This window comes from Topomyia yanbarensis, chromosome 2 (assembly GCF_030247195.1).
Source record: "Topomyia yanbarensis strain Yona2022 chromosome 2, ASM3024719v1, whole genome shotgun sequence".
Lineage (NCBI taxonomy): Eukaryota > Metazoa > Arthropoda > Insecta > Diptera > Culicidae > Topomyia > Topomyia yanbarensis.
In genome coordinates, this window is record NC_080671.1 from 150,444,554 (window position 1) to 150,465,086 (window position 20,533).

The following is a 20,533-nucleotide window of genomic DNA, read 5'->3' on the forward strand; positions in this document are numbered from 1 at the left end:
ATTATTTATTCATGTTGAATTTTTCTGGCAGAGTAATGTAATTAGTTACGATTTTTGTAATGTATTTTCACATTAATCTTAAGTGTACAGAGACCACATACTGTTTTTCGGAAAAAAGAAGAAAAAAAAAGAAAAAATGGCTTTCCGTTTGTTTCTAGTACGCCAGGATCGGTTTTTAAGAGCATTTGAAGATTTTTGTGTCTTTTAAAAAGTTGTTTTAATATCATTATCAACAACTTTACCGAAGATACCAAGCCTCTAAATAATGTTTTTAGTTTATTTTCCGTAATTATGTCCAAGAGAATTAATTTCCAAATTTTTTTTTCGAGGGAGTTGTATAATTTCTTTAAAAAAACATTAAACCTCCAAAGTTGGTGGTTGCAAAATAATGTGATCTTGGCCGTGAAAAAAATGGTTTCGAACCTTTATTTCAGAATTCTTGACATAACAAGTGCATAACTTGAGAACGTGGCCTTGTGTACTAATTACGCCATCAATTTAGCACTCAAATATACGTCATAAATAGCATCTTATTTCACTTTTTTTTTAATTTGCTAAATTTTCAATCCCACCGTGTGGCTATTTTTATAATTGATAATTCATAAAATCTTTAAATGCTCCTAAAAACCTATTCTGACATACTAGAAATATACTGATATTGCCATTTTTCATCATTTTCCTTTTATCTTTACGAAATATAATATGCAGTCTCAACACACCCAAGTTTTTCTGACAAGTAAAGTTGTAAATGTTAAATTAAAATGAATTCTTTATTTTAGAAAATGCGATAAATGCGTGATGTTTTGTTGTTGAAAAAGCCTCTGATATCAGTATAAATTAATGATATTTCAATGAATGTAAATAAAACTGGTATTTTTTAATTTTATATCGAATTCAAGAAGTGTGCAAGGTAGTCCACAAAAATATTTTTGACCGCTATATGAACAAGTTTTTAATGTGTGAACCAATTCTGCTCATATTTGGCATAATTAATACATACACGATGAACTTTCAACGGCGAGGGATAGAAATTAGATGTCTTCTACAAATTTGTAGAACAGGCATTTCGCAGTAACATCCTGTTGTTCTATCTCTCTTCTGTGAAAAGTTAGTTTTGGTGCCCTCTATGCGGTTACAGGTGGAACTAAAATTTTCTAACCAAATTCTTCTGACCATATTATTAAGCTAAATCTAACCATTATTTCACGAAAATTTATAGTTTGTGGGAATCGAGTACTGATACACAACCAGTCACTGCTAGGCCCCATGCAAAACTGACTCAGATATCACTTCGTTAAAAGATTAATAACTTCTTTTAACAAAACCGGATTGACTAGAAGTCTTGGACAAAGTTGTAGACAATTAAATTATCTTTCTTATTTTCACTTGCAGTGATAACACGATGCATACAGTGCCAGCTAGCGGCGAAAATGCGAACTAGTTGGTTTTCTCCATGTAAATTGTCGAAAAATCCCAAGTAAATTTCTGGCACGTTGGTCCGATAGCTAGACTTGTACGATTTGTTTCAAATTCGGTACTCCAAAGCACAATGTGAGCACTCCCAATTTGTTCACGCATATCCGATTGATTCACTTCTATAATTACCCCAGCAAAACACGCTACCTCGAAATACACAGGATGTTAACAATAAAAAATTACAGTTACTTGTAAGTGTTGCTTTTTTTATTTTGATTATATAGGTTTTAACCTTAGGGTCATTCGCCTCTTTTCGGGTTAGAGAAATTTCTTTTGGAAAAATCTCCAACCCGATGTGAAGGGTTGGAATCGATCTCAAGAGAGCTGCGTACAAGTAGAGCTTGTACCCGGGAATTTATTTCATGGGAATCCCGGTATTTTTAGATTTCCCGGGATTCCAGCTTCCCGGGAAATTATGTTTTCTCATTCCCGGGATTCGGGAAACCCGGGAAAAAAAATGTTGGCTTAGGTTCTGTAAATGAAATTCTGTAGGAAATATTTTGACCGGCAAACATTTGAAATGAGTGGTGATTGTAAATTATGCTTTTTCAACTGATTTGCAGATCAGTGGACTATATATCTTTAAGCTCGCCAATATTTTTTTGTGATTACATAGTCCAAGCATTACTCAAGTCACTGTTAAAGAATGTGCGTATGTTCATGCAAAAATTGATATATTTGCCGACCGTTGTTTCGAAGCATTTCCTTACAGTAGCGTTAGTGGTGCGCAAGATATCTCTGCAACCGATGAACCGATTGATCAGATTTTTTAACAATTCTTTTAACAATTCATTTCAATAGCTAGATCTTGAATGAAAGGGCTTGCAAACACAAATTAGTTATGGTAATGGTGTTAATTTCCTAAAAAATGGATTAGTGTTTGTTTCAAAAATTGGGATGGTATGTAGAGATATTGTGCTTAGCTCAAACGCTATTTAAAATAAGAAATGTTTCTAGAACATCTGCAGAAATATTTGGTCAGTTCATCGAATGCATACTTCGTATAATTCTAGATCCTGGTGGTCAACTGCTTCATATCCTTGGCCCGCCAATTGTTTTTGTACACTAGGGTACGAAGGAGCCGAAAAAATCCTCAATGGGACGGCACTGGGGTAAGCTAGTCGGTTTCCTTTCTTTCGGCGAGTACGCGTCAAGCCGTGTGGTGTGCGGCGGGCCAAATTTTTTTTGCATTATTCGAGCCAAGAACTGAACCACTGGGAACCTGCTCCCATGTCGTAAGAGGCGACTAACGACATGCTAGGAGTCCCTTGGTCAAGGTATTCATCCGTACCGATGATGAGCTTAAGGTTTTGCATCATACTGCCAATGATCGTATATTTCTCGACAAACATGTCAAATGGTCCTAAGTGCAAATGAGAACCTCTCTTTGTTTACTTTCTCTTTCGATTATTACGGCGTCAGAATAAAACTTTTCAGTATTGTTTCAGAATATATCGAAAACGCTGATTTCGACTAGCATATTATGCTAAGAGTTAATAAACAAACGTATAAACGGACGAGTTATTAGCGAAAGAGAAAGTAAACAAAGAGAAACTATCATTTTCACTTAGGATCATTTGACATGTTTGGCTAGATTTATTTCATTTTCTTTGTGATTTCCTATCTTTGTGAGACTAATTTGCGATCATAGGCATTGTCTTTATCCATTCTATATTGAGTGTATCACTGACATATAGTCACCGTTTCTGATTCACAATTCTCGATTGTGTACCAACGTTTTAGGTTTCTTCTGGCGGTTGTACAATAGAAGTGAAGGATGAAGTCTAATTCTACACTAAGTAATAGCATATATTAATATACCGGCTCTTCCACGACAAGGTATAACTTCCAAAGCTTTGGTTTTAAAAACCGTATTTAAAAAAAGCAAATTTTCATGTAGGAAATTTTATGATTTGGCCTAAGATGAAGCTGTCGAATTGCACAAAAAGTTTTTTGTGTGCAAGCGATCTGTAGATATGTCAAAATAAGCCAGTTTTTTAATTTAATCTAGAACCGTCTACCGACAAATCTACATTGATGAATACCTCTAGAAGTGAATTCTTGAGGTCTGGTGCTAGCTTTGTACTACTTTTGCTGTCCTACACAGTGGTAAACCTCTCAACACTCCATAACTTCGCTCTGTCAGAAAATGTAGGGCCATTGGAAGCTAAAAATTCGGAAAATCGCACTCCTGGTCCTTTCTTCAAAATCATCCAGTGCAGTACTCTGCGTGACTCTTTCAAGTTTGAACCGCTCATATGGTACTCAGTCTTTGCCAGTTTTGTTCTTCTCGCATCCTTTTTTTCTGGGCCGCCGATGGATATTAAACAAGTCGTTTGCAATTCGGCTTTTAACTCAATTAGGGAAAGGTGGCTGATAGAGGAAGGGGAGATGCCAACTTGTCATTTACATTTCGCAGTGAATTTCTTCAGATTTTCATTTCTTTTATGCTTTTTGTACACTTGCTTTGTAGAAGCAATACACCCGATGGCCGGCTGTTCGGAGTACAAATTGCTCGTTTGGAATTATCGGAAATTGTTTGCGAGCGACTATCGTACATATTGCTAAGATCATAATGTCTATAGATGAATAGATACCTCTATTATATTCCGCGCGGCTGTATCCTTTTATATACGCCCCTCGGAAAAATATTTTTAAAAATGTCTATTCGAACGGCATTCATATTTCTGCTGGAAACTTTAATCTAAAAGCGCGTGAGTACTTAGATAAATCACAATATCTACCAAAATATATCCTGCTTCATTTCCCTGCCTACTAACACCAATCCTATCCTGCGACACTTATGGATGATGCAGAGAATTCTTCGGTCATAATAGATACTAGTGTTGAAGTTCTTCTCATCCCAAAATTGACCTGCCTGAGCGTGGCCATCTACGTTATTGATCATACTATAATCTTATGCTGATTTCGTTTTTAGAAACGAGTCGCTCTAGGTTCGCTCTGAGCTGTCACTTTTGTATGGATTTTGTAAATATTAGAGCGAACCTAGGGCGACTCTGATCTAAAACCGAAATCAGCATTAGTCTCTTTAGGTTACACGTTGAGTATGATGTACTACTCCCAAGTATTATACAATTGGTTCAATATGCAATTTAAACTGGCTTTGATCAATCACGGGAAACTCACGTGCGGTCAACTCAGCTAAGCTAAGCTAAGCTCAAGATACTCCAGTGTCTTCTTGGCGTAATGGGAAGACGTCTTGTCCGGCCAGAAGATGTACTTCCTATCCATATGATGCTCCTTTAACCCTCCGGAAGTCGCGCAAATGGCTCACTGAACGAGCAACCGCTGTTGCGCTAACACAGTTTTGGTAACTTTTCAGATCAGCGTGCACTCAGTGCACTAGCACGACCGCCGGAGGGTTAAGAACAGCAGAAGAATTTTCTCAAGACACTCCTCCTGGTACACTTGTTGATTGATGGCCAGACCGCTCTGCTTGAACCACGGCTTTGATATCCCTCTGTCCGATATACAGTATAACTTTTTTTTTTAAATTTATGCTTACTTCAGGGGGTGTGGCTGACTCGTCGCTGGAATGGTAGCTGTCATTTCCTAGAATGTGGGTGTTCGAGAACGGAAAGTAACTTTCGGTCGTCCAGCACGAGCGACGTCCTGCGGTAGTTCTTCGTCATCCTCCGGCACTACGATTTCACGATCGCTATCTACTCGTCCGTATACTCGGGGAACCGAGTATTGAGGGTTCGGTGAATGGGAGCAGGCGTCACGCAAACTTGTTCCGTCCTTGTTGTCAAACAGCTTTTTCAACGCATTCTTCTTCTGCTTCGTCATTATCTTCGCCGGAAGGCCGCTACCGGCCTTCCGCTCCACGCTCAGGGATGCCAGGATCCGGTAAAATGTACTCACGGGCACGTTTTCGTCTCGAAAGTGCTCTACCGCTTTCTACGATGACCATGGGTTTCGTAAAACCGTACAACACGCTCGCGGAGTGCTTGCTGTTTCGATGCCATCTTCGATTGAACTAACAGCACCCGAGCGAAAAGAAACATGCCACCCATTTCTAGAGAATCCAGAGAGCAATTCTCTTGAAGAGAAAAAAATTACGCTCTTTACTTTAATTGCAGAAAGGTATTGAAATCATTCTCATTTTTTATTGAACACCCGTTAGAATACGAATATGTTCCTAATTTTATGTCTCGTTATTTTGATGACATCCCGTTAAAATGTCAATTCATTGTGGCGCAGAAAGAAATGTTTACACCGAAGTGATCTTATTGTTTTGTCCGTAACTGTAGTTGGCATGTCCCGAAAGATTGTGCCTGATACAGGTTTTGCAATTGTGGACAATTGAAATTAATTCAAATAATGTTTTTTTCTTGTGATTCATATGAAGATGTATAATATTTGGAATCAAAGCTGTTGGAAGTTTTTTTTATTTTTAATTTGAAATCTAAACGTGAGTGATATTTTCTAAGAAAACGCGGGCATGGCGTAATTGGTAAAATGATTGCCTTGTATGTAGCTCACCTGGGTTCGATCCCAACCCCAAAAAATATTTATCGAGCCCGATAAAAGTGACGAATTACCCCAAAGTTTAAACGTCTATAATCGAAATAAAAAACAGAATTTGTGCTTTAGGTTTTATTTGATTTGATTCGATTTATTTGATTCGAGCTTCACTACAATTTTATTTTGATGCAAGTTTGTTGCCATCAAACACTAGAATGTATTTTATGCTAATGACGTTTTTGTGTGGTAAAACAGTCTCGGTTCTCCTGTTCGTATAAAGTATCACTTCACTGCTTCGACCACTTTTCTAATTTTCTGGTGTAACTTGTTTGCAATGCAATAAAAAGTTGCGTCGATTAATGCTCGTTTTATTTCAATTGAATAATGTTGCTCTATCGATTAATGGCAAAAAATCTGAAATCATTTCACGGTGGGTCGTTACATTTGCACACACCACCGGATCGGTCGTTGAATTTAGGCGAAATGTTTGATACCGTTTCTCCGTGACCGAGGGCGGCCAGTTGGAGGGACCTCTTTTGCCATTTCTTATACCATCGCACAGTGGTCGCAATGGTACCAAAAGGTGCGTTTTGGGATTTGATTTTAGCGGTTTAGTGTGTTAGGAACACTTTTTCAAAATGGAAGCCCCCTTATTTTTATGTATACTGAATTGTGATTAATCCACCTAAAAGTGAGATAGAAAATTTATTTCCACTAACTTTCAAGATAGAGACATGATGTCAATGACAAAGTTATAGAAAATTCTACTGCGAGGAAACTTGTTGAACATGCAAACTCTCCAAAATGTAATGGTGTTGAGATAAAGCGCGTTGTTTGTGGGAGACACCCAAAAATCATTTTTTCATTATAACTTTTTTCTGAGATTTTTGCAATTCTTCAAATGTTCTATGAAGTTGTTGAAATTAAAAAATTACAGATATTTGTCGAAGATGTCAACATTTTATATTTCAAAACGGAAAGTATTTTTTATATACAGGCGGGTGGACGCCTGTTGTGAGTAGTATTTTTTCTTGTAGTACTTGTCACTATCTTTCTCATAGAATCGAAATGTCTTCCACATATTTCCACATCTCTTAGTAATTGACGTTCAAAATGGCAGTATTTTTAACTCACTTTATTTAATAACTCTTAAGTTTTGAATTAAAAAATGTTGACGGCTTCGACAAACATCTGAAATTTCTTAAACTTCATAGAACATTTGAAGAATTGCAAAAATCTCAGAAATAAGTTATAATGAAAAAATGATATTTTGGGTGCCTCCCACAAACAACGCGCTTTATCTCAACTCCATTACATTTGGAGAGTTTGCATGTTCAACAAGTTTTCTCGCCGTAGAATTTTCTATAACTTTGTCATTGACATCATGCCTCTATTTCGAAAGTTAGTGGAAATAACTTTTCTATCTCACTATTAGGTAGAACAATCACAATTCAGTATACATCAAAAGAAGGGGGCTCCCATTCTGAAAAAGTGTTCCTAACATACCAAATCACTAAAATCAACTCCTAGAGCACCATTAATTAAACGCACGTTTTGGTACCATTACGACCACTGTGCATCGCACAGTGGTCCCAAAGAGTAAAAAAGGGGGTTTTTTATATTGCGTCAAAACGGTTGACTTTAGCAATATGGTGTCTTTGAGAAAGTTTCTTGGAGTAGAACTCCCCTTCTTTTTGTCTTATCGGATTGATGATTAATACCCCTAAAAGTGAGTTACGAAATTTGTTTTCTTCAATAATTCAGATAGCCAAACACTTACTTCAGCAAAGTTGTAGAAAAACTCGTTACAAACATTTTACCTGAAGACTTCAACTCTCTATCTTTTAAGGTTTTTTGATATATGGGACATTATTTGCGAAAGGCCCCTTAAAAACAGTTTTTTCATCATAAGTTTTCTTCTAGATTTTTTCCATGATATAAATGTTCTAGAACATTGTTTGGACTATTAAACTGCATTACTTTGCCGAAGACGGAAACCTGCTATCGCTAGTATGTGTGGAGATATTCACATTTTTTGATTGAAAATAGCTCTTTTTCCAATGCCGATAACTTTTAAACGGACTATGTAAACAAATTAAAGTGCAAGAAAAGCACAACAAATGCTGGAAAAATCAGATCTCCCCAAGGCGGCCCTCTATGGAAATACTTGAGCTGAAATTTGTCTCATTCCGTCATCAAATGCAATTGATTACTCGCCGTTTGGTTGCACTTGCGCCATTTTTATGAAGTAGGCGCAAGGGAATTGTCAGTTTCCGGTGTCAGGCGCATGCATTGAATTTTTGAACAACTGTAACTATTGACCTAAGCAAACAGAAGTTCGGATAATACTTAAAAAGCACACTTTAAAATTCACAAAAAGTTCTTAGCGAACTTTCAAGCTGCTCAAGCTTTAACAGAACTGCTTAACCCGCTATTAGAACATAAAACGTATTGCAAAATTACTTAAAACGAGAAGCTTATGTAGTTCCTTTGTATCAACTTTTGGTTGCTGGGGTATTTACTCAAGACGTGCTTACAAAAGTAAGAAAGGCTAATTATTACGACTTTAAGCCTTTATTTCAGAACTAACAGTAGGGGGTGGATGTAGCGTAGTTGGTAAATCGATTGCCTTGTGCGCAGCGCACCTGGGTTCGAGTCCCGACCCCGCACATAGGGTTAGAAATTTTTCACAAGAGATTTTGCTAACCCGAAGAGGAGAATGACCTTAAGGTGAAAACCTCTATAATCGAAATAAAAAAACTAATAGTAATATATGGTGATGTATTTAATGCCGGAATAGCTCTAGTATGGACAAACTTAAGCTCTAGTATTTCCATAGAGGGCCGCCTTGGGGAGATCTGATTTTTCCAGCATTTGTTGTGCTTTTCTTGCACTTTAATTTGTTTACAAAGTGGTTTGCCCGTTTTTGCCCGTTTAAAAGTTATCGGCATTGGAAAAAGAGCTATTTTCAATCAAAAAATGTGAATATATCCACACATACTAGCGATAGCAAGTTTCCGTCTTTGGCAAAGTAATGCAGTTTAATAGTCCAAACAATGTTCTAGAACATTTATATCATGGAAAAAATCTAGAAGAAAACTTATGATGAAAAAACTGTTTTTAAGGGGCCTTTCGCAAATAATGTCCCATATCTCAAAAACCTTAAAAGATAGAGAGTTGAAGTCTTCTGATAAAATGTTTGTAACAAGTTTTTCTACAACTTTGCTGAAGTAAGTATTTGTCTATCTCAATTGTTGAACAAAATAAATTTCGTAACTTACTATTAGGGGGATTAATCATTAATCTGATAAGAAAGAAAGAAGGGGAGTTCTACTCCAAGAAACTTTCTCAAAGACACCATATTGCTAAAGTCAACCGTTTTGACGCAATCTAAAAAAAACCCCTTTTTTGCGCTTTGGGACCACTGTGCATCGGTCCGATTCTTTTCGTACATGCGTTGCGAGTTGTGTGTGGCGGCAGCAAGCGCGGGTTCGTCATCGCGTCTTTATTATGTTTCGCAAAAACTGTTTTCCCCTCCTTCGGGTCGATGCAGCTACACTGGCGCACTGATACAATTTCGACTCATGTTGTTCTAGTTTCTTGCACGGCGTGGGTCTGTTTCTCAGTCAGAGCAGGCACCATTCGTCATTTTTCGTTTCAAGGGTCAAAGTTCTTGGGTGTAGTCGCGAGTTTTTATGGTGGGAACCAACATTTTCAGAATAGTCATTTTTTTAATTTTTTGACTTTCTTTTGTCTCCGTTTGCAGATTTATCACCGGTCAACTGGGCCAAGAAGTCGTCCATCAATTGCTACAACATCGAGGAGGGACGAGTAGTGGACAGACCTAGAGGTCGTTACATATCACCGATTCGGATTAAAAACAAGCAACAGGCACTAGCCCAACAGACTGGTGCGAGTACACCTGTCTCGAGACGCATTTTACAGCGTGATAAGGGGTCCCTAGACTCAAGTTCACCTGGTGACGGGAATTTAATAAGAAATTTGAGTAAATCGATCGGAAACATTAGTGCTTCGATAGTGGACAAAAGTCCGTCGTTAAGTCAGCGGTCAATAGTTTATCGAGAAAAGGAGAAAAAGAATCCTCTTGGCAGTACGCGGCTATCTTGCTATCAAACGATAAATTTCGATTCTAGTGAAACCGTGAACAAGGGCCAATTGTATAAATCCGTAGACGATTTAATATTTATCAAAGGGGCCAGGGATGATTGTGAAAGAGACTTTTCCGGCGATAGTGCACTGAACAAAGAACGAACTGAGACGGAAAGCATCAACCACAGCACATCTACATCGACCATCCCCGCTTCTGTCGGTCAATTAAACCAAAGTCTTATCACTAGTAACGTTAGTAGTAATAGTACCGGCAGTCGAACAACAACAGAGCAGCACTTATCAGCAACCGCAACCGATGAACCAAAGAACGACGGATCCAACATGGCTGACAACGTCGGTGATCACGACGAAACGTACGGATTTGCGCAAATGCGAGAAACCGCTATCGAGACCATGTATCGACTAAAGCTAAATGCGTTGAAAGATGAAGAAAAAGCTGCGCTCGAAGGTGTCAATGGATCAAGAACACCACAGAAAAAGAAGGATAACTTTACCAACAAAATCAAAGCGATGTCCGATCGTACCCAAAAGCTGTTCTCCAAAATTTATTTCAACTCTTCGTATAAAACCAATAGCACTGATGAGAGCAACTTTCAGTCAGGTTCGAAATCGTTGAAAAAATCTCCCTCAAAAGCTGCAAACAACCGGCGGAGTATAAGTTACGGTGCCCTTCCGGGCTTAACAGATTTCCAGAAAAATTTAGAAAAGACTCAGCTTAAACTGCAAATCTCCAACCAACAGTCCGAGGACGAACTGAACGGGTCCACTGTAATTCATCTTGCTGCTCCAAACAATCGCCTAGACGCTGAAGACTGTGATTCGGGAATTCTGGTCAATGAGTCCGGTGCGTCATCGATTCTAGAAACGGAGGACGTGTTCTTACCAAACATTCCGTCAAAGGTGTTAAATAATTGTACTGAAAATTCCGAATTCAAGCTAGTGACTATTAAACTCGACGATAGTAACGACGAGGCTAATTTGGGAATAATTGTCAGCCATATGGGAAATGGCGAAGGAGAAATCAGCAATCGGTACAAGGTAGCGCATGTACTGCCGGGCGGTTTGGTGTATACGTGAGTTAACTCTGACATCTCAAGTTAAAAAAAAACAGCACTAATCCGGTTCATGTTATTTTTTTTAGCGAGGGCACCATTCAACCAAATGACGAAATCGTCAACATTCTTGGTAAACGACTGCGCGGGTTGTCGATGCGTCAGGTGCAGGACCTGCTGAACAGTTGCACCCGGCGTAGCAGTGGCCGAACAAGTATCGATCTTGTCATCTGCAGAAATAAGGCAAATGATAGTGATCTGCTAGGAGAGGAGTTGGACCAGCAGCAACCGGTGAACCGACGGTTGTTCAGGGACAATCGAATGATTTCACTTGACTCCTATCTGGATGCGGGGAAACATCAGCAGAACTACAGCAGCGACGAGCCACAGCATAGCGATGCGAGCTCCGATCAAGACAGTTACGCTTCGATTGCTATCAAGTAAGTGTGCATCTGTGTTCCCTTGTTTTGCTCTTTTTTTCGTAACATTATAACTTATTGGTCGTATTAGCTGGGTTTTATTTTCGTCGGAATGCGATTAGAATGACGACTTTGGACTCTATTCTTTGCTTTGATGATAAGGTTCAATCTAAAAACGTAATGCAAAATTGTGCGTAATAGACTAGACAGCATGCTATATATTATAGTAGGTAATTATCATCGCACATATTACTCAAGTAATAGCGCAAAAGAGGCATTAGAGTCAGGCAAGAAGTTCAGGGGGCTCTTCACAAATAAAGCTTTTTTTAATACTTTTTTGAGGATGGATTGTAGGAGAACCATTACTACGAATGGGTTGACTGCCTATAATCGGAAGTCAGTCCCATGTAGATATGGAATCCCATAGAACATGGGGCTGACTTGCGATTATGGGCAGTTGAGACCTTTAGGGTTGGAATAGTTTATTACTGAACTTTTAACATTATTTTTTGCGAATTTTTCCTGATATAATCCTTTTCCGTTTTATCCAAATAAAATTCGGAAAAAAATCTTGACAGTTTGAGCCAATTCTATACATTTCTTTTATAACAAATGTAAAAGCCTGGAATGAAGTGACTAACATTAAATGAAAATATTCGTTTTTTGAAATAAACTCTGACAGATTTCAAACAAGCCAAATAATAGAAACAAAAATGAAGAAAAGTTGAAGTAAACTTAACCGCGCGTGATACCATATAGACCAGACATGACTTGTGCAATTGTATAGTAATAGCTTGCTGAACATTTTCGAACTGATTCTTGTACTTAATGAACAGAGCGTAGATAAAGCGGTTTTGATTCGCTTATAATCATAAAAATACGGAGCAAAAGAAAAGGATTAAGGACTCTCAACAATCGACGAGAATAAGAACGTGCACTTCAAAATAAAATTATTTCATTCACCGAAACTTAGCTATAACAAATTTATGTAAGTTTCATCATCTACTGGAAAATAAAAAATGAAGACCTTACGTACCAACCATTTCGTTAGATGCTATCATAAATAATGTGATATTTATTAATCGGTGGGAGTTTCAAAGCTAAAAGTGATTATAGCTCTTTTGATGCATCCAGTTGCGTCCTGAACAGAGCTTAAAAAAATTGACATCGTTGCCTGAACTTGAAAGAAAACAAAATTCAATTCACGCCCGCAGCGATGAATGAAATTTTTGGTTCGTTTCAATCGTCATTCGTTCGGTCGACGCAGCGCATTCAGGTACGGACATGTTAGGTTTCAGAAGCAAAGTGAATTTTATTTCTATTCTAGCTCTGAGAGGGATTATTGATCAAAAGTGCACCAAATATAGATTACGCAGTTCCCTTATGCTCGAAAATGTAGAAGATGCTAACTTCTGCCTTGAAACTGTCCACATAATAACAAATGAATGCTTTGGTTGGTGAATGAATCTATATTACCTCTGCACTCAAGCATTCGATTCTGCATGAAATTTCAGTCAGCTGGAAAGTGAATGAATGAGGGAGGCGTTGAATCTGAATGACAGTTTCGGTAAATGCAAGCAGAAATAGGTAACAGATTTTGAAATTTCGTAACACTGGTCCTGAATCTTGGCAGTGGGGTGGAATATAGTTATTAAATTCTATATCCTGGTATGTAAGCCTTGTTTTAAGCGCCAATACTCACCAATACGTTTTAGAAATGTAAATAGCGGGTTAACCACTACTTGGGTTCTTGTCTGCCTAGCAGACCCTATTTGTCAGGGCAACCTAGATGCTTCTATCTGAATTTAGGATTTTTGTAAACAACAAAACAAAAGTAAACAAAACAACTAAATTGAACTTTACGTTTATTTTCCCACCACTCTCCGCTGCTGATCGTTTCGGAACTCCAACGGCCGTGTTCTGCTAGTCCCGTGGCTGCTAGCTTGGGAGATAAGCAAGGCCCTTTTGTTGGAACCTCCCTAGCGACAGGGTGACCAATCGCCGGGTCCACTCACTCTCCGTGAATAGCCGTAATAGACACCGCAGTAAACTTTCTCAGGTGGATCCGTTATCCGATCTGCTTCGCCCTTCTTTGCGATTAAGGGGGCGTCTGGTGTAAAGTGCTCAAATCGAAAGTTATTTTGTTTTACGATTTTGAAGGCAAGGCAACAATGAATTTTTTGTGTTATTGTTAAGATTTATTTATACATTCATTGCGTACGAAAAAAAATTCGGTCACGCAAATTCACACATACGAGCGTTCCAAGAGTAGACGTCCAACCATTTCTATGTCAGGAGCCCTGCCGCAAACACGATAACTCTTGATAAAATTGTCTGACACGGGAAATTCAATAAAATAAAGCGTAGATTTGTAGTTACGCGATAAACTAAAAAAATAGAAAGGAATGAGATTTGGAAAATGGTTTCATGGAAGCCGAAAAATTTCATATTTTACTTTAAAATTTGCTCACTTTTCTACCAAATAGTAAAGAGAAATTTTATTAAATTTTCTGTAGTTCATCGACACATATTGTGCATTCTCATAAAAATATCAAGTCAATTAGTTTTTGAGTTATCGTGTTCTCCAATTTGAAGAACGCGGTTTCGAGAAAGGCGGCTGCCGATAGATTGAAATCTACGTGTGTTACAGCAAATATGCGCGAGGAATGCATGGCTGTATTAAGGTTCAAGAAACCTTTTTTGTGCTTGTGTAACAATTGAACGCTTGGTAGTATGTGTAAGTAAAATTGTGTTCAGCTTTGCGCCCGGTTCATCCATATAAAACCTTTGCAAAACTCTAAAAGAAGAATATCAGTCGATTTATTCGATCATCACGATTAAAATTATACCAAATAGTTGTTGGAAATACATTCGACCTTTTGGAAAAGTGCCTATGATTTTTTGTTACATTACCACTCTGTGCTGGGACACGCCAAACAACTGCGTAATGAAAAAAAACCACAACCACTTTTTCAAAAGCACCATTCCGCTCGGTCAATTGATTTTCCATCAACTATTTTGCGTAATTTGAATCGTGATAATCTGATAAGTCGACTGATGCTTTTCTTTACGAGTTTTGAAAAGGTTTTATATGCGGATAAACCGGATGCAAAGCTGAACATAATGTTTCCTAGGCATACTACCAAGCGTTCAATTTTTACACATGCTCAAGGTTTCTTGAGCCTTAAACAAAACAAGTTTAGCGTGGTCACCGAGATTGCAGGAGACTGTTCTAGAGGTTCAATACTAACAATTAGACGAATAAAAAAGAGGGCGACGTGGTATTACTGGGTTCTTTGTAATTAACCGGGGGAAGCGAGAGGCTCCTTTGCAATTAGCTTCCGTTTTCCGGTGACCCAACACCACAAACTTACGCACCCGAACCACAAGCTGGCAACGGAAAGCTACCCGAGCAGAGTTTGACAACAAACTAAACTTGATGTTGTGATGTTCATCAAATCACCGCTCAGGTTGTTGTCGTTTTGGTCGTTTTAACGGTTAAAATATCAAAATGGAGAGCAACAAAATTGGCCTATGGCATCAAACAGAAGACTAATTCTGCTATCAGTGAGAGTAAATTGAAAGCTCATTGAGATGTTGCAATTTTTATTGATAACAAAATATGTACTCACTTTGATGTTTTACAACAGAAATATAAACATAAAAATTCTTCTAAGAAACAAAGATAGCAAAATTAAATCAAAATTTGATGTCATATTTAAAAAATCTAAAACTGATAGCAAAATTAGATTTCATTTTGCTGCTATTATCAAAATATTAATTATTCTTGTTGTAATTTTGATGTTCGACTTTGCTCGGGTATCATCGCACATGCGCACTAATCTTTTCGTTACGGTGGCGGGAAACTGTCCCGAAAAAAAGCAATTTCTGGACGTTTGGTCACTACCGTGGTTCGTCGCTATCTACTCTTTTCGATGACCACCTTTCGAACTTTTTTAGTCACCAAAAAACGTACCGCCGCATAGTTATCAGCGCTGTGGTACAGTATGGTCAGCACACTTTTGCAGCGAGAGGATAGCGATGACCTACCACATCCCTATGTTATTTCAAATATTCAACAAAAATTACACCTATTCACGGTGTGTTTGGTAGAACAATTTTATTCGAAAAAAAATCGGCATCGCTAAAACTTCAGCATATGATAGAATGGGCTTTTCCCTTTCATTTGAAAGTAAAATTAAAATATTCTGTCGGGGGCTCCAGAACAACTTTATATTTTAAAGTTTTTTTTTTGTTTGAAAACTTAGGTTTTTCAATGAAACTGGTTCACATTTTTGCCCCTAGGTAGTACTTTAGACATTCAAATATTACCAGAAGTGAGAATCTGATGGACAATTTCATTGTGTACAACTTTGTAGAAAACTACATCGCGATCTAAAATCGCCAGAGAAAGCTATTAAATTTTTATCAAAGTTTCTAGATTTGCACGGGGCCTATTGGTTAAGAAGCTTTATTCCAACAACATTTTTATTTGTAAAAAAATGGATTACCTTATTTTAACAGTGTGCTCAGAAGAACCTGAATGCTAGCAAAGTCCCACCTTTAAGCGTAAAAAACATAATTCCAGATTCCACCGTTTTATGCGCTCCAATGTTATTTTAGAAGCATGGACATATAGAGAAGAGTAGATAAAATTTGAACGAAATTCAGACTCTTTTGAAAGATGCTGGGTAATGCAGCAAAATGAAACAGTTTTTTTTTCTGTCACAGATATATTTGTTTTTGCCTTTCTCAATAGAAAGGTATTGCAATTGCTCTGAAAACCGACTTTTTAACGGAGGCCCGGATGGCCGAGTGACATATACCATTCGATTCAGTTCGTCGAGTTCGGCAAATGTCTGTGTGTGTACGCGAACACAATCTCACTCACTTTTCTCAGAGATGGCTGAACCGATTTTCACAAACTACACTATAATCAATGTTGAGAAATAGATTTCACTACAATCCACTTGAAATTGGTATTGTGATATGCACGGAATTGTTTTAAGAAGTTATTTTTTTTCACCAGCGCATTGCAAACTACTTACTCAACAATAAGAGATCACCAAGTGAAAATTTCATAGGTCTATAAACAAGAACAAGTTTTTTTTTATTAGAACGATACGGGGAATGTTTTGAGATGAATCTTTGTGAATGAAAGAATGCATTCATTTGCGATCCTTTCTGTTTTCATTCAAAACACTACGTATGCGACGGAGAATGAATCATAGGCGGGCGCTGTCACTTTTTTCAGTTTTGTGTTTTGCTTCTCGCTTTCGCAAGAACGCGTAACTCTGCACAAGAAGGGTTGCCGAGATCGGGTTTCACAGTAAGAGCATGTTGGTGGATGATTTCAAATTGATCGTTTCGTGAAATGATTTTTCCCATGCCTGGTCCCAAATGAAAGGTGCAACGTTCCCATAGGCTGCTATTGAATTGGAATCTAATGGATCCGACTTCCGGTTCCGAAATTACAGGGTGATGAGTACGATCACGTAGAAAATGTCGATTTTAATAAATTCTGCAATGAATGTATAATGGTGAAAATTTTTTCCAAAATGTGACCACAACTGCTTCGATTTGCAGTACTAAGTCACTAATAACCATTCAAAGTCTCTTTGGTCACATTGGCCACCATCATCGGTTCCGGAAGCCCCGGCGGAAGTATCCAAATTCAGAATAACAGTCACATCGGTTTCTCGGAGATGGCTAGACCGAATCAACCAAACTTAGTCTCAAATGAAAGATGTTGCGTCCCCGTAAATGGCTATTTAATTATATCCCGAACCGACTTCCGGTTCCGGAGTTACGGGTTGTGGTGTGCGATCACATAGCAAATTGTGATTCAAACCGATACTCCGATGAAAGCAAAAAAGGTAAAAATTTCACTAAAATGTCTCTCAAACAACTTAAATTTGCAGTTCTAGGTCACCGACGGCCAAACAAACTTTCGTTGACTACATTGACCACCATAGACGGTCTCGGAAGTGCCCGGGAAAAGCGGCCATCTTTCAAATCTAGCAAACTCATATCAGTTTCTCCGAAACGGTTGGGCCGATTTTCACAAGCTTAGTCCCAAATGATAGCTATATTATCCCCACAGATTTCTATAAAATTTCGCACGGATCGCTTATATGGTTCCGGAAATATAGACTGAACCGTCCGGTCACATATGAAATTCCCATATAAGCCGGAACTCAAAAAAAATTTCAAAGGGGGGACCCCATGAAATTTCAGAAATCAAATTCATATTTTTGATGCAAAACATCTTTAAAATGCATGAAACGTCGAGATTTTATGTTATCACGAAATTTTTTTTTTATAAAAATCGACTTTTTGGTACTTTGCCGATTTCGCACCTTTTTTCAGTTCAATATTACCGTGGCTGTTTTTTTCTTTTACAAAATTTTAGAACTCGAATAATGATTTCTTTTCTTGTATATTTGTCATGTCATGTGTAATAATAAAATGTAATATATGCATTTAAAAGCTTTTAATGAATATAAACAACGCAAACATTCACGTGTTCATGATTGAGAAAGGCACAATTGCACCGCTAGGTGGATTAAAACAGGTTTTTGATATTTGTTTCTTCTTTTTTTCTTCACTCATTCTGGAGTAGGCTTGATGTAATCTTGAATCAATCTTTTTGCTCGTTAGCATCTTGTGGGATATATTTGGCCTAATTTTTAACTTTATATTTCATAAAACTCGATTAGATATTCAGTCATTTGATTTTATTTCGATTGAGAATCCTGTTTGACAGTTTCATGAAGGATAGAAAAATAATTCGATCAGATTAATGTTCAAGTATGTTAACTTTTGGGAATCGCTGTACATTTAACAGAAATCGCAATAGTAAATGAGAAATAAAGGTTTTGTCTATTGTACGAAGATAGCGATCTCAATATAATAGTAGATGTAGAAAGTATCACCTTTACCCGAAAGACGTGTTGCTGTTAATGTCTTCAGATTCTGAACTGAACTGGCAACTCTGTCTTCTTGATATGTTGTCTTTGCTCTTATCCCATATTATGAGAGAAATCTTCAATAAACACACTTGAATTACTTTGAGAATTTACTGAATGTATGGTCCAGCCTGATATTTTCTTGTTCGTTTTCTGTTGTGATCCGTGTACAACGAGTAACGACTCCGGAATTTCTTCTTAAAGGAAATTATGAAACATGGTTTTGTTCTTTTTTCTAAGATTATGTGAAGTGTGCTCGATTTGGAAATAAAATTTCAGGACAAGCAAAAATCTGCATCTATAAATTCTGATGAAATGAATCTACCCCACAAGATAACAAACATGGATCAAAAACTCGAAGATCTTTTTTCTCTTTCAATCATCTCTCTTTTAATGTTGATAAGGGCAAACAGGATTCTCACCCCGAAATTGCAATAAAATCCGTCGTTTATTACAATGACTCGAACTGTTTACTTTAGTTCATTCAAATATACTGCTTTGAATTTAAGCCAATTGTATTTTACCAGGCAGGATAGGATCAGGAAGAAGGGTCATTCTAGTTTACATTAGCTATCTCCCAGAGCGAGAAAGGAAATGAAAAAGGCATGATAAAATCCATCACTACATTAATCAACATCTTGAAAAGGTATAAGATTATTGAATAAATTTGGACAACACCTATCCACACCTCCTTGTTCATAATGTATCATTTTCACCTAAGACCCGGAGGAATCTGAAAATATATTTTTTCTGCTGAGAATGGGACTTTGTATATATTGAAATTTACCTGAATTTACTGTTATTTACATTTAAACCCAACATTTTTTGTAAGTCCTTGTTAATCGACTTCTTAATCCATAGGCCCCGCGCACACCTAAAAACTGATAAAATTTTAATAACTTTCTCGGGTGATTTTTTATCGATCTATAGCATTCTACGAAGTTGTGGACAATGGGATTGTTCATCAGATTCTCACTTTTAGTATTTTTTGAATGTCTATAGTACCAATTAGTAGCCAAAATGCGAATTAATTTCATTAAAAAGCTGAAGTTTTCAATCAAAAAACTTTAAAATAAAAAGTTGTTCTAGACCCCCCGACAGAATATTTTAATTTTACTTTCAAGTGAAAGGGAAAAGTCCATTCTTTCATATCCCGAAGTTTTACAGATGCCGATTTTTTTTCGAATAAAATTGTTGGACAAAGACACCGTGCTGCACGAACACAACCGTTCACAAACGAGAAAATGAAAAAAAAATCACAACTAAATGTGAGCGGTACAGAACAGCGATGAGTACACTCAAGTTTTTTTACGCGGTTTTTTTTGCGCGGTATTTTTTTACGCGGTTTTTTTACGCGGATTTTGAAATTTACGCGGTTTTCATTTACGCGGATTTTGAAATTTACGCGGTTTTCATTTACGCGGTTTTTGAAATTTACGCGGTTTTCATTTACGCGGATTTTGGAATTTACGCGGTATCCATCAATGAGGTTCCCTTTATCGCGGATTCTTAAATTTAAGTGGTCTTCATTTACGCGGATTTTGAAATTTACGCGGTTTTCATTTACGCGGATTTTGAAATTTACGCGGTTTTCATTTACGCGGATTTTGAAATTTAAAAAAAAAACCTGAGTGTATAATGTTGCGTAAACAAATATACGGAGTGTATACACAAAACAATATTTCCACCCAGTGCTTAATTGTTATCCTGACCGGTTATAGTAAATAGTATTCTGCAAAACCACTACTTTTTGATAAATACATTTAATGTGATTGATCATCTGTGGAATGTGATAATCAGAACCCGCAATTCTTTCTATAACTCAATATTGAAGTTTAACCGGAAAGAGGCATTCTATCTACAATCAATTCCATGGAGCTTCTTACGTAAGAAATACTACTTTTGATCAGCAACTTTCAACCTCTTTCGGAGATGTATCTGGTCTATAAATTTGAGGTCAGCAAAAATTGTGATGAAACGAATTAAAACGTTCCGTGCA

At 37.4% G+C, this 20,533-nt stretch overlaps 1 protein-coding gene across 7 annotated transcripts in view; it reads left to right on the forward strand.

Annotated features, from left to right (window-relative positions):
• The window catches only part of LOC131681734 (uncharacterized), a 261,792-nt gene that overhangs the window by 239,880 nt on the left and 1,379 nt on the right, over positions 1-20,533 (forward strand). For all 7 annotated transcript variants that reach the window (XM_058962718.1, XM_058962716.1, XM_058962717.1 and 4 more), the window contains 2 exons: positions 9,731-11,168; positions 11,237-11,587. In XM_058962718.1, the coding sequence (XP_058818701.1) occupies positions 9,731-11,168; positions 11,237-11,587 (1,789 nt within the window). The remainder of the gene's footprint in view (positions 1-9,730; positions 11,169-11,236; positions 11,588-20,533) is intronic.